Genomic DNA, 13,982 nt, shown 5'->3' on the forward strand with positions numbered 1-13,982 from the left:
CCGTACTCTACTTGGGGAATTGACTGAATGCTGCATCACAACACCCCTCGAAAACACAGATTGTACCGTACTCTACTTGGGGAATTGATTGAATGCTGCATCACAACTCCCCTCGAACACACAGATTGTACCGTACTCTACTTGGGGAATTGACTGAATGCTGCATCACAACACCTCTCGAACACACAGATTGTACTGTACTTTACTTGGGGAATTGACTGAATGCTGCATCACAACACCTCTCGAACACACAGATTGTACTGTACTCTACTTGGGGAATTGACTGAATGCTGCATCAAAACACATCTCGAACACACAGATTGTACTGTTCTCTACTTGGGGAATTGACTGAATGCTGCATTACAACACCCCTCGAACACACAGATTGTACTGTTCTCTACTTGGGGAATTGACGGAATGCTGCATCACAACACCCCTCGAACACACAGATTGTACCGTACTCTACTTGGGGAATTGACTGAATGCTGCATCACAACACCTCTCGAACACACAGATTGTACTGTTCTCTACTTGGGGAATTGACTGAATGCTGCATCACAACACCCCTCGAACACACAGATTGTACTGTTCTCTATTTCGGGAATTGACTGAATGCTGCATCACAACACCCCTCGAACATACAGATTGTACTGTTCTCTACTTGGGGAATTGACTGAATGCTGCATCCCAACTCCCCTCGAACACACAGATTGTACTGTTCTCTACTTGGGGAATTGACTGAATGCTGCATCACAACACCTCTCGAACACACAGATTGTAATGTTCTCTACTTGGGGAATTAACTGAATGCTGTATCCCAACACCCCTCGAACACACAGATTGTACTGTTCTCTACTTGGGGAATTGACTGAATGCTGCATCACAACACCTCTCGAACACACAGATTGTACTGTTCTCTATTTGGGGAATTGACGGAATGCTGCATCACAACACCTCTCGAACACACAGATTGTACTGTACTTTACTTGGGGAATTGACTGAATGCTGCATCACAACACCTCTCGAACACACAGATTGTACTGTACTCTACTTTGGGAATTGACTGAATGCTGCATCAAAACACATCTCGAACACACAGATTGTACTGTTCTCTACTTCGGGAATTGACTTGAATGCTGCATCACAACACCCCTCGAACACACAGATTGTACTGTTCTCTACTTGGGGAATTGACTGAATGCTGCATCACAACACCTCTCGAACACACAGATTGTACTGTTCTCTACTTGGGGATTTGACTGAATGCTGCATCACAACACCTCTCGAACACACAGATTGTACTGTACTTTACTTGGGGAATTGACTGAATGCTGCATCACAACACCTCTCGAACACACAGATTGTACTGTACTCTACTTGGGGAATTGACTGAATGCTGCATCAAAACACATCTCGAACACACAGATTGTACTGTTCTCTACTTGGGGAATTGACTGAATGCTGCATTAGATCACCCCTCGAACACACAGATTGTACAGTTCTCTACTTGGGGAATTGACGGAATGCTGCATCACAACACCCCTCGAACACACAGATTGTACCGTACTCTACTTGGGGAATTGACTGAATGCTGCATCACAACACCTCTCGAACACACAGATTGTACTGTTCTCTACTTGGGGAATTGACTGAATGATGGATCACAACACCCCTCGAACACACAGATTGTACTGTTCTCTATTTCGGGAATTGACTGAATGCTGCATCACAACACCCCTCGAACATACAGATTGTACTGTTCTCTACTTGGGGAATTGACTGAATGCTGCATCCCAACTCCCCTCGAACACACAGATTGTACTGTTCTCTACTTGGGGAATTGACTGAATGCTGCATCCCAACACCCCTCGAACACACAGATTGTACTGTTCTCTACTTGGGGAATTGACTGAATGCTGCATCACAACACCTCTCGAACACACAGATTGTACTGTTCTCTATTTGGGGAATTGACTGAATGCTGCATCACAACACCTCTCGAACACACAGATTGTACTGTACTTTACTTGGGGAATTGACTGAATGCTGCATCACAACACCTCTCGAACACACAGATTGTACTGTACTCTACTTGGGGAATTGACTGAATGCTGCATCAAAACACATCTCGAACACACAGATTGTACTGTTCTCTGCTTCGGGAATTGACTTGAATGCTGCATCACAACACCCCTCGAACACACAGATTGTACCGTTCTCTACTTGGGGAATTGACTGAATACTGCATCACAACATCCCTCGAACACACATATTGTACTGTTCTCTACTTGGGCAATTGACTGAATGCTGCTTTAGAACACCTCTCGAACACACAGATTGTACTGTTCTCTACTTTGGGAATTGACTGAATGCTGCATCACAACACCCCTCGAACACACAGATTGTACCGTACTCTACTTGGGGAATTGACTGAATGCTGCATCACAACACCCCTCGAAAACACAGATTGTACCGTACTCTACTTGGGGAATTGATTGAATGCTGCATCACAACTCCCCTCGAACACACAGATTGTACCGTACTCTACTTGGGGAATTGACTGAATGCTGCATCACAACACCTCTCGAACACACAGATTGTACTGTTCTCTACTTGGGGAATTGACTGAATGCTGCATCACAACATCCCTCGAAAACACAGATTGTACTGTTCTCTACTTGGGGAATTGATTGAATGCTGCATCACAACACCCCTCGAAAACACAGATTGTACCGTACTCTACTTGGGGAATTGACTGAATGCTGCATCAAAACACCTCTCGAACACACAGATTGTACTGTTCTCTACTTGGGGAATTGACTGAATGCTGCATCACAACACCTCTCGAACACACAGATTGTACTGTACTTTACTTGGGGAATTGACTGAATGCTGCATCACAACACCCCTCGAACACACAGATTGTACTGTACTCTACTTGGGGAATTAACTGAATGCTGCATCAAAACACATCTCGAACACACAGATTGTACTGTTCTCTACTTGGGGAATTGACTGAATGCTGCATCACAACACCCCTCGAACACACAGATTGTACTGTTCTCTACTTGGGGAATTGACTGAATGCTGCATCACAACATCTCTCGAAAACACAGATTGTACTGTTCTCTACTTGGGGAATTGACTGAATCCTGCATTACAACACCCCTCGAACACACATATTGTACTGTACTCTACTTTGGGAATTGACTGAATGCTGCATCACAACACCTCTCGAACACACAGATTGTACTGTTCTCTACTTGGGGAATTGACTGAATGCTGCATCACAACACATCTCGAACACACAGATTGTACTGTTCTCTACTTGGGGAATTGACTGAATGCTGCATCACAACACATCTCGAACACACAGATTGTACTGTTCTCTACTTGGGGAATTGACTGAATGCTGCATCACAACACCCCTCGAACACACAGATTGTACTGTTCTCTACTTGGGGAATTGACTGAATGCTGCATCCCAACACCCCTCGAACACACAGATTGTACTGTTCTCTACTTGGGCAATTGACTGAATGCTGCATCACAACACCTCTCGAACATACAGATTGTACCGTACTCTACTTGGGGATTTGACTGAATGCTGCATCACAGCCCCCCTCGAACACACAGATTGTACTGTTTTCTACTTGGGGAATTGACTGAATGCTGCATCACAACACCCCTCGAACATACAGATTGTACTGTTCTCTACATGGGGAATTGACTGAATGCTGCATCACAACACCCCTCGAACACACAGATTGTACTGTTCTCTACTTAGGGAAATGACTGAATGCTGCATTACAACACCCTTCGAACACACATATTGTACTGTTCTTTACTTGGGGATTTGAACGAATGTTGCATCACAACACCTCTCGAACACACAGATAGTACTGTTCTCTACTTGGGGAATTTACTGAATGTTGCATCACAACACATCGCGAACACACAGATTGTACTGTTCTCTACTTGGGGAATTGACTGAATGTTGCATCACAAGACCTCTCGAACACACAGATTGTACTGTTCTCTATTTCGGGAATTGACTGAATGTTGCATCACAACACCCCTCGAACATACAGATTGTACCGTACTCTACTTGGGGAATTGACTGAATGCTGCATCACAGCCCCCCTCGAACACACAGATTGTACTGTTTTCTACTTGGGAAATTGACTGAATGCTGCATCACAACACCCCTCGAACACACAGATTGTACCGTATTATACTTGGGGAATTGACTGAATACTGCATCACAACATCCTTCGAACACACAGATTGTACTGTACTCTACTTGGGGAATTGGCTGAAATATGCTGCATCCTCCGTTAATTACGTTCACTCAGCACAAGCTGCCCGACGTTGGTAATTACTTCAGAAGGCAGCTTAAGGCAACTTAGGCGCAGGACTGTATCGGACTTGAAATCAACAAAGAGGCTGTCATTTCAGCATGTCGATAAGCAATCAATGCTAGGCAAGACAGCTTAATGGACGTTTTCAAAAGTAGGTTCAACTGTCAGGAAACAGAGACATTTTTTCTGAGGCAACTGGTCTGAGAGAACTGTATTCTTATCAAGTACACATTCCCATGTGTCAGGATTCACCTTGTAGCTGACAATTTCGTTCACATTAAAAGATCCATTGTGGAGAAGCTAATCTCTGATCCACACATCCTGTAATGTTAAGTCAATTATTTTATAGCTAAACCCATGGTTATATATTATCGAAACTGGGGTAAGTATAGAAACCGATTAAATATTAGTAAGGGAAAACACATCCGCAATAAGTATCCTTTTAACGTTAATTAGTTCATATAGCTAGCCATTTCGCCTGTTTTACTTATCTGAACTTCCGTTATTGGTTACTTTGTTTCTTTGTGCACATTTCACCGGACTCTAAACCAGCATGGTAACACGAGAGGGGTCCGTTTATGACGTCATAGGTAACGTCATATGAGTGTACCGAATGTAGGCGCCCGTCCAAGACCACTGCTGGTGTCAATGACCAGGCTGACGCTATACCAGCAGGGAACATGGTGTTCCTAATGGGAACTAATGGGGTATGCCTTCAGAGAAACACACATCAGTTGGAAGTCATGACTACAGATTGCACTGGAGGCGTTTGTAAGAATGTTGAGGTCTTTCGACACCAAGACCATGAAAACATTAGACATTTACACTTTATACGTTTGCAAAGCGATAAATGACAATAAATAAATAATCAATGACATATGTTTGTTTGTTGCTGATTAACTCCAAACTCACAAACATTCTGTACAGAATCGAACCTTGACCAAACAATCCAGTGACTGACATCTTGAGCACCGATCCACTCCGTCGGGGCACGATGACACGCCTTCAAGTGCCTGACCACCCGATCCATGTGGCTGCCTATTACGACAAGCAGAGGTTGCTGGGACCAAGTCTAACCCAGGATGTCAACTTGGGACACATTTTATTAACATTGGTAAACTGTTCAATAGCCATGTGTGTCATCTCAGACAAACAGCTTTATTACGACGCCATGACCATCGCCTCTGGGACAGAGTTACAGTCCGTTTGTTTTCTAAAATTCTAATAAAGCTGCTGTTGACATCCCGGGACATGATGGGTGTCTGGGAACGACATGGATCGTTGCTCACTCAACAACACCCTTCCTCGTCAATTGTTATAAGATTATACTCTGCCAACACGGACTATGTTCCCTGAGTGATATAATTGCAAATGTGCAATAAGTCCTCACTCACCAACTCCATTCCTTTCAATAAACATAGGTATCTCATTCAATCTTTTCAACGTAAATATTTTTTACATCTGTTTTACATACTTTAGAAGATTTAAGATTCAGTCAATATTACTGCACTGTCAGAGAATGTTATCTAAAGTCACACAAAAAGCACCATTATTCCGACGCCATCGGGCTAGAGGACATACATTGTAACTGCACGATCTTCAGGACTACTGGGACCTATCCCTCCCCGGGACCCCTGCAGGGTGTCAATGGTGTTACATGGCATCAGGTGGCATTAAGGACAAGGATGCCCTGTTTAAGGTGACATGTAAGCGAAACAGCGTTCATTACCCAAGCATTCTACTGTTGGGAGATACCATGACATGAACATTTGCAAGAAAACTACATGCTATAGATTCCTTACTTGCAATTGTCAGGAATGCTGCCCCCCATGTTATGCTCCATATCCAGCCCAGCAGGAACAAAAACGTCGTGAGAAACTGCAGCAGAGCGACGCCGGCGTTTACCCACACCACGTTACGTCGACTGGCGCCTTTGGGTCGTACTTCGGAGCAGCATAACACACTGACACCAGAAATAAACGTCCCTGCAACACAAAGCAGAAAAATAATGTCAATAATATAATAATAGCAATAATAATAAGCAGAAGAAGAAGAAGAAGAAGAAGAAGAAGAAATTCAGGGTATTGACACCCTCACATGAAGACTCACGTCAGACAATAGATCACACCACCCCCGCTCTTCCCTCAATCGCTTGTATGTACCAATCATTATGGGAGGACGTGGTTTCATTAACGCTAGGGCTCTTCGTGATAGAATTGTTTTGTGCACTTTTGCACACATTTATTTGTCTGATGATCCTCTTGTGAAACATGTCAAGACTCATGATGAAAACAAGGCATTCCACAGTTTTCTAAAACGAGCCAAGGATGTGGGACATAATCTCAATGTCGGTGTTGATGTTGTTGAAGGTTCTGTACTGCTGGACGGTACAAAAATGAGTGTCAACCAAATGAAGTGCCATATCAAGTCGGCCCAGACTCATTATTTAAAGGAGAGGCTATCTGAACGACCACTGCATCGAGTTTATGAGCAGTGTGTTGAGAAGATGAGCAATCCTGCAGAGTCCTTTGCTTGGATGAAGTCGTCTGGCCTGAAAAGTGAAACAGAAGGCTTTCTGTTTGCTGTTCAGTCACTTCCCACTCGAAACCGTCAATGTGTGATTTTGCATCAAAATGTAAATATGAAATGTAGATTATGGAATGAATTTAATGAGACACAATGTCTAACACATTGTCAGTGGATACCCAGCTTTGGCACAAACACAGTATTGTATTACGACCCAGAATATGTAGAATTGGCCCATTTACACCTTCAGACGTATCCAGGGCAACAAACCTGATCTCGTCCTTTTTGATAAATCCTATGAAATCATTTATATGATTGAATTTTCTGTCCCCTTTGACACTAATGTAATTGACAACATTGAGGAAAAACATGGCAAATATGCGGACCTCGCTTTCGGAATATCACGCTTGCATCCCAAGTACCAAGTTGTCCGACTCCCCATTGTTCTTGGTGCCTTAGTTTTGGTACCTCCCAATCTGTTAACTGACATTCGGAGAGTACCCGGGTTTGTTGCCAGGAATACAGCCCTTCTGACAATCTGGGTAATGCAGAAGGCTGCAGAGTTGGAGAGTCTTCACATTCTCCGAAAAGTTCTGGGTGGGTTTGACTAGGCAGCACTTCCTGGGAGAAGTCCCATTCGCTGTCTGGGCTGCGTTTAGAGGGTGCAAGGGCCCTGAGCTGATGATGAGCCTAACCAGCCTGACTGCCAGGATCACCCAAACCCTCTTTGCTGCATTTTATATTTTAATCTACAATTGTATTGTTGACAGTGAGTGGGTGAACGAATGGGTTTAACGCCGCGGTGAATAGATTTTCAGAATTATCAACGTCAGTGTTTTGCTGGACCCACATAGGAATTCAGACTCCTAATCGTTATTGAGACGATTTTCACCTTGAAGCCAGACATATTCGAAATAGTAATTTCTGAAATAAATCTGTTGATTATATCATTTCCTATATCAATTAATATAGCATATAAAGATGGAAAGTTGTAAATAAAGGCATATCTTCTACATAGCCAAGCAAATTCGATAATCTCCGCTCGTTCTCCCGCGGCCGACGTTATACAGAAACTATTGACGAATTCTATTAATTTTCCAAACTACCCATGTTTCCAATCAATAATCAATCAATTCTGTTTTGAAACCGATTACGATGGATATTACGCAATGCCATGACACGGCCGAGCTCAACCTGACATTGACAGTTTAGCTTTACACAAACCATCTTTAAGTCATTCAAGTACATTCGCAGTCGGGAATTGCCATGCATATAGATACGGGTATATCACATATACATGTAAATAAGCAAACTAATTCCGCAGGGGCGGCGTGTTACAGCGTAGGCAGCGGAGTGATCTGCATAGCAACAATAAACATCCTTTGTTAACGGCTGTCGGTCACGAATATCGATGATTGATAGCAATGTGCATTAAGTGAACAGGTACTATGACCAATACCTTATGCCTACTCGGGTGTGTGTGTGTGTGTGTGTGTGTGGGGGGGGGGGGGGGGGGGGGTATATTAGCTACATTGTGCTTATAAGTGGTCTCTGCAGGCCTGGGCATGTGCTTTATAAGAAACTCTTTGAACTCAACAGTCACCCGTAAATGTCTATTGCTGTGAAACACGCGACAATTAAATCAATATCAGCACGATGTCTATTTCAATCTTCTGCTTCTGTTTCAAGATATGTTTGTGGGTATGTATTATTGGAGGTTATTCAAATTGAAAGTAAGTTTTCAATGTTGTAATTAAAAGAAGGACCCTCTGTTCTTTCATTGTCCCGTACATTTCAGTATTGAACTGAACTCTTATCATCTGACACGACGTAACCGATCAATTACTGAAGTCAATACATACTGAAGTCGGCAGATAGGCGACCACGTAATGGCGTACTGGCATCATTCCAACATACTGACATCATATACCTGCATATGGACACATACACGAGCAGACGGCACACATACCAGCATATACTGACATCATATACCTGCATATGGACACATACACGAGCAGACGGCACACATACCAGCATATACTGACATCATATACCTGCATATGGACACATACACGAGCAGACGGCACACATACCAGCATATACTGACATCATATACCTGCATATGGACACATACACGAGCAGATGGCACATATACCAGCATATACTGACATCATATACCTGCATATGGACACATACACGAGCAGACGGCACACATACCAGCATATACTGACATCATATACCTGCATATGGACACATACACGAGCAGACGGCACATATACCAGCATATACTGACATCATATACCTGCACATGGACACATGTACGGGCTAACTGACACATATACCAGCTTACAGCATCCTTACACATACAAGCATACGGACACATATACGTTCCCTACCCCGCCCGTCTCTCTCTCTCTCTCTCTCCCTCTCTCTCTCTCTCTCTCTCTCTCTCTCTCCCTCTCTCTCTCTCTCTCCCTCTCTCTCTCTCTCTCTCTCTCTCTCTCTCTATCTCTCTCTCTCTCTCCCTCTCTTCTCTCTCTCGTTAGCTTCATCAAGCCAATGGGAGGAGTATGTCAGACCTCGGTAAGTATCAATTTAGTAAATCATGTGAACATGATCATCGTGCCGCAGCGATGCAGAGGGTAGATGAGATACATATTCTGCAGTTTATTAACATATATTCATTCTTGACAGAATTTGAGGAGTACTCTTATAGAACCTTCAAGTCAGAGGATAGTATGATATTTTGAAAGGTGCCTTAAAGATGTTAATATTCAACGCTCACAGAACGAAGCAACTGAAACACAATGCGACGATTATGTACTAGATCGTACGACATGTTGCAGGCCCATAGGCAGAGACAAAGAACTATTGTCCATTTCATAATAGAATCGATATTTACCTTTCCCTTAAGTTCAGATCAATATAGGTATAGACTCACGCCTGGGACTACAAACAATGTCTGTTGCTGTCTTATTCCCGTTTTGGTTAATAATGCGTGTCTGCGCGGGACCTAGGGACGTAGCGGGCCTGTTCCTAGTCATGGTATTTACCAGCTTCGTTGTAACCTGACAACTGAGGTAAACAGTAGCACCCAGGCTTGTCCTGTTTGGAGTTTGTGACGTAATGTTTATTGAGCAATGATGCAAAGGTTAATTTGAACACAGAAGGTAGGTGTCGTCTTCAGTACACTTCACGGAAACAACCGAAGATGTTGTGATGATAGACTTGTTGATGAAATCGTTGATGGGTTTCTATTTTCTTCCAACACTTTGATGGAACAGGAAGGGTTTTTGGTTAAAAGGCTTTGTTCTGGAAAGGATGAATAAAAATCAGAGTGAAATATGATCTTCGATGATTTTATTTCATGGAACATCGATTTATTTTAAATATCTCTTTTACCAACTTTGTGAGTTTGGTCCGAGTATTAATATCATTATAATGTCCGCCAACTATTCACTGTTGGTATAAATATGACGCAGGCTATCGTGTCCATGCCTCGCCAACTCTCTTGCCTATACCATGCCTACTCTCTTGTCTGTACCATGCCAACTCTCTTGTCTATACCACACCAACTCTCTTGCATATGCCACGTCAACTCTCTTGACTATATCACGCCAACTCTCTTGCCTATACCGCGCCAACTCTCTTGTCTATACCTCGCCACCCCTGTAGCTTATACCTTACCAACTCTCTTCGTATACCTCGCCAACACTCTTGCCTATATCACGCCAACTCTCTTGCCTATACCGCGCCAACTCTCTTGCATATGCCACGTCAACTCTCTTGCCTATATCACGCCAACTCTCTTGCCTATACCGCGCCAACTCTCTTGTCTATACATCGCCACCCCTGTAGCTTATACCTTACCAACTCTCTTCATATACCTCGCCAACACTCTTGCCTATATCACGTCAACTCTCTTGCCTATACCGCGCCAACTCTCTTGCCTATATCATGCCAATAATCTTGCCTATACCACGCCTCCTCTCTTGCATATACCATGCCAAATCTTTTGCATATACCTCGCCAACACTCTTGCCTATACCATGCCAACTATCTTGTATATCCCATACCAACTCTCTTGCCTATACCACGCCAACTCTCTTGCCTATACCATGCGAAGTCTCTTGCATATACCTCGCCAACACTCTTGCATATACCACACCAACTCTCTGCCTATACCATGCCAATAATATTGCATATACCAAGCCTCCACTCTTGCATATACCATGCCAAATCCTTTGCATATACCTCGCCAACGCTCTTGCCTATACCATGCCAACTATCTTGTATATACCATGCCAACTCTCTTGCCTATACCACGCCAACACTCTTGCTTATACCACGCCAACTCTCTGGTTTATACCTCGCCAACTCTCTTGTCGATATCATGCCAACTCTCTGGTATATACCACGCCAAATCTCTTGTATTTACCATGCCAACTCTTTTGCCTATATCATGCTAACTCTCTTTCCTATATCATGCCAACTCTCTTCCCTAAACCATGCCAAATCTCTTATCTTTATCATGCCAACTCTCTTGCCTATGCCATGCTATCACTCTTGTATATATCATGCCATCACTCTTGTAAATACCACGCCAACTCTCTTGTATATACCTCGCCAACTCTCTTGCCTATATCATGCTAACTCTCTTGTATATACCTCGCCAACTCTCTGGTATATACCACACCAACTCTCTTGTATATACCATGCCATCACTCTTGTAAATACCTCGCCAACTCTCTTGCCTATACCACGCCAACTCTCTTGCCTATATCATGCCAACTCTCTTGTATATACCATGCCATCACTCTTGTATATACCTCGCCAACTCTCTTGCCTATATCACGCCAAATCTCTTGTATATACCACGCCAACTCTCTTGCCTACATCATGCTATCACTCTTGTATATACCTCGCCAACTCTCTTGCCTATATCATGCTAACTCTCTTGTATATACCTCGCCAACTCTCTTGCCTATACCACGCCAACTCTCTGGTATATACCACACCAACTCTCTTGCCCATATCATGCCATCACTCTTGTATATACCTCGCCAACTCTCTTGCCTTTATCATGCTAACTCTCTTGTATATACCTCGCCAACTCTCTTGCCTACATCATGCTATCACTCTTGTATATACCATGCCATCACTGTTGTTAATACCTCGCCAACTCTCTTGCCTATATCACGCCAAATCCCTTGTATATACCACGCCAACTCTCTTGCCTATATCATGCTATCACTCTTGTATATACCTCGCCAACTCTCTTGCCTATATCATGCTAACTCTCTTGTATATACCTCGCCAACTCTCTTGCCTATATCATGCTAACTCTCTTGTATATACCTCGCCAACTCTCTTGCCTATACCACGCCAACTCTCTGGTATATACCACACCAACTCTCTTGTATATACCATGCCATCACTCTTGTAAATACCTCGCCAACTCTCTTGCCTATACCACGCCAAATCTCTTCTATATACTACGCCAACTCTCTTGCCTATACTATGCCATCACTCTTGTATATACCATTTGTCTGAAGATCGAGTAGTATAGTTAGCAATCAGAGACATGTTTTTCTATCATGGGATTCTGGTGATATATAGTGAGTATAGTGAGTGCAAGTGGCAAATGTTTATAACAGCTTCTTTTTTAACTCGGTTCACAAAGTAAGGACGTATATCTATATCAGATGCACTTAAAAAATGTCTATAAAAAATGAATCAAAGTGAGCATACCATATAACCGTTGCCCGTGACCTAGTTTCGCATCTTTTTTTACTATTTGCTGTTTTTCAACCAAACAGACGCGTAGAATGACGGGAATGTCACGTGACATAGGTTGCTGACTTACACGTGCAGAGTGCTCTCTACCTGCGGCTCCGTGTCTTTATTTAGATCTACGAGGTACAGACATGTTGGCACAGCTAAGCTACCAGGTTGGAGTCAATGACACTATTTTCATCACAACCCATCATAACGATGCTGGTATAGATGCACGTCGATATATACAAAACTGTGATCAGGTTCTATTTACCATTTTAAGATATAAACCACATAGCTAAATATGGACCTGTGGGATTCCTAAATATTTAATTCTGTTTAAATTCAAATTTTGCCAAGCCATTTCTTTTGTTCTATTCAGCCACACAGGTTATTGTGAAATGTTTGTTCAAGTTACTTTTATTTGTCTTAAAACTGCATATTTGTTGTGTGCGAGTGAGTGAGTGAGTGAGTGAGTTGGGTTTGGTTTAACGTCGCTTTTAACATTATTCCAGTTATATCACGGCGTGTCAGCTTATGTGGGAGGAAAGCCCCAATTGATGCAGGTTTCAGACGTACACTTCGGTGAAACCAACGAGCACGAGTATGGTGCTGACAAACCTAGAAACATAATCGGGGCGAACTGGGATTCGAACCCACAATCATAGGTTTCTGGCGTGCCCAAGGGACGCAACTCTGCACAGCGAATCGCGGCGCCTTAGACGACTGGGCTACCCGTGCCCCCTGCTGTGTACGAAGTTAGACTATTCATTCGAATTTGCCCCAAGCAAACTATGTTAGTCGTTACGCAAGACTTAATGGATGGAGTGGTCAAGCTCGGTGACTTGTGCGTTATCGTACCCCAACGGCGTTGATCGTTGCTCATAACATTAATTACTGGGTTATCTGGCCTAGACTTGTTGTTTTTACATGCCGACGTCATATAATTGGAATAATTGCTGAGCGCGGCGTTAGACAACAACAAAACATTACATTCACATTCTTGTGACCTCCTGAGAGCGAAGATCGGGGGTACGAACATTAGGGGGGTCGATGCCCGTTCGCGTCATACCAAAAGACATTAAAAGATGGTACTTGTTGTTACCCAATCTGGCGCTCGGCATTAAGGGGCTAAAACAAGGACTGGTGGTTGGATCGGAGTCAATATACTGTGTCTGGGTCAGGTGTTCATGGTAAACTGCGGCATGGTATCCCAGCAGGCTAGCACTATAAAATCGGCGTTAGTCCGGACTAGTACATGCATGCACACACGCACGCACGCACGCACGCACGCACGCACGCACACACACACACACACAC

At 43.3% G+C, this 13,982-nt stretch overlaps 1 protein-coding gene across 1 annotated transcript in view; it reads right to left on the bottom strand.

Moving 5' to 3' along the window:
- The window catches only part of LOC124141975, a 68,155-nt gene that overhangs the window by 13,418 nt on the left and 40,755 nt on the right, over positions 1 to 13,982 (bottom strand). The window contains exon 2 of the mRNA XM_046510194.2: positions 6,164 to 6,346. Coding sequence (XP_046366150.1) covers positions 6,164 to 6,346 — 183 coding nt within the window. The remainder of the gene's footprint in view (positions 1 to 6,163; positions 6,347 to 13,982) is intronic.

This window comes from Haliotis rufescens, unplaced genomic scaffold (genome assembly GCF_023055435.1).
Source record: "Haliotis rufescens isolate VD_foot unplaced genomic scaffold, xgHalRufe1.0.p SCAF_3, whole genome shotgun sequence".
NCBI lineage: Eukaryota > Metazoa > Mollusca > Gastropoda > Lepetellida > Haliotidae > Haliotis > Haliotis rufescens.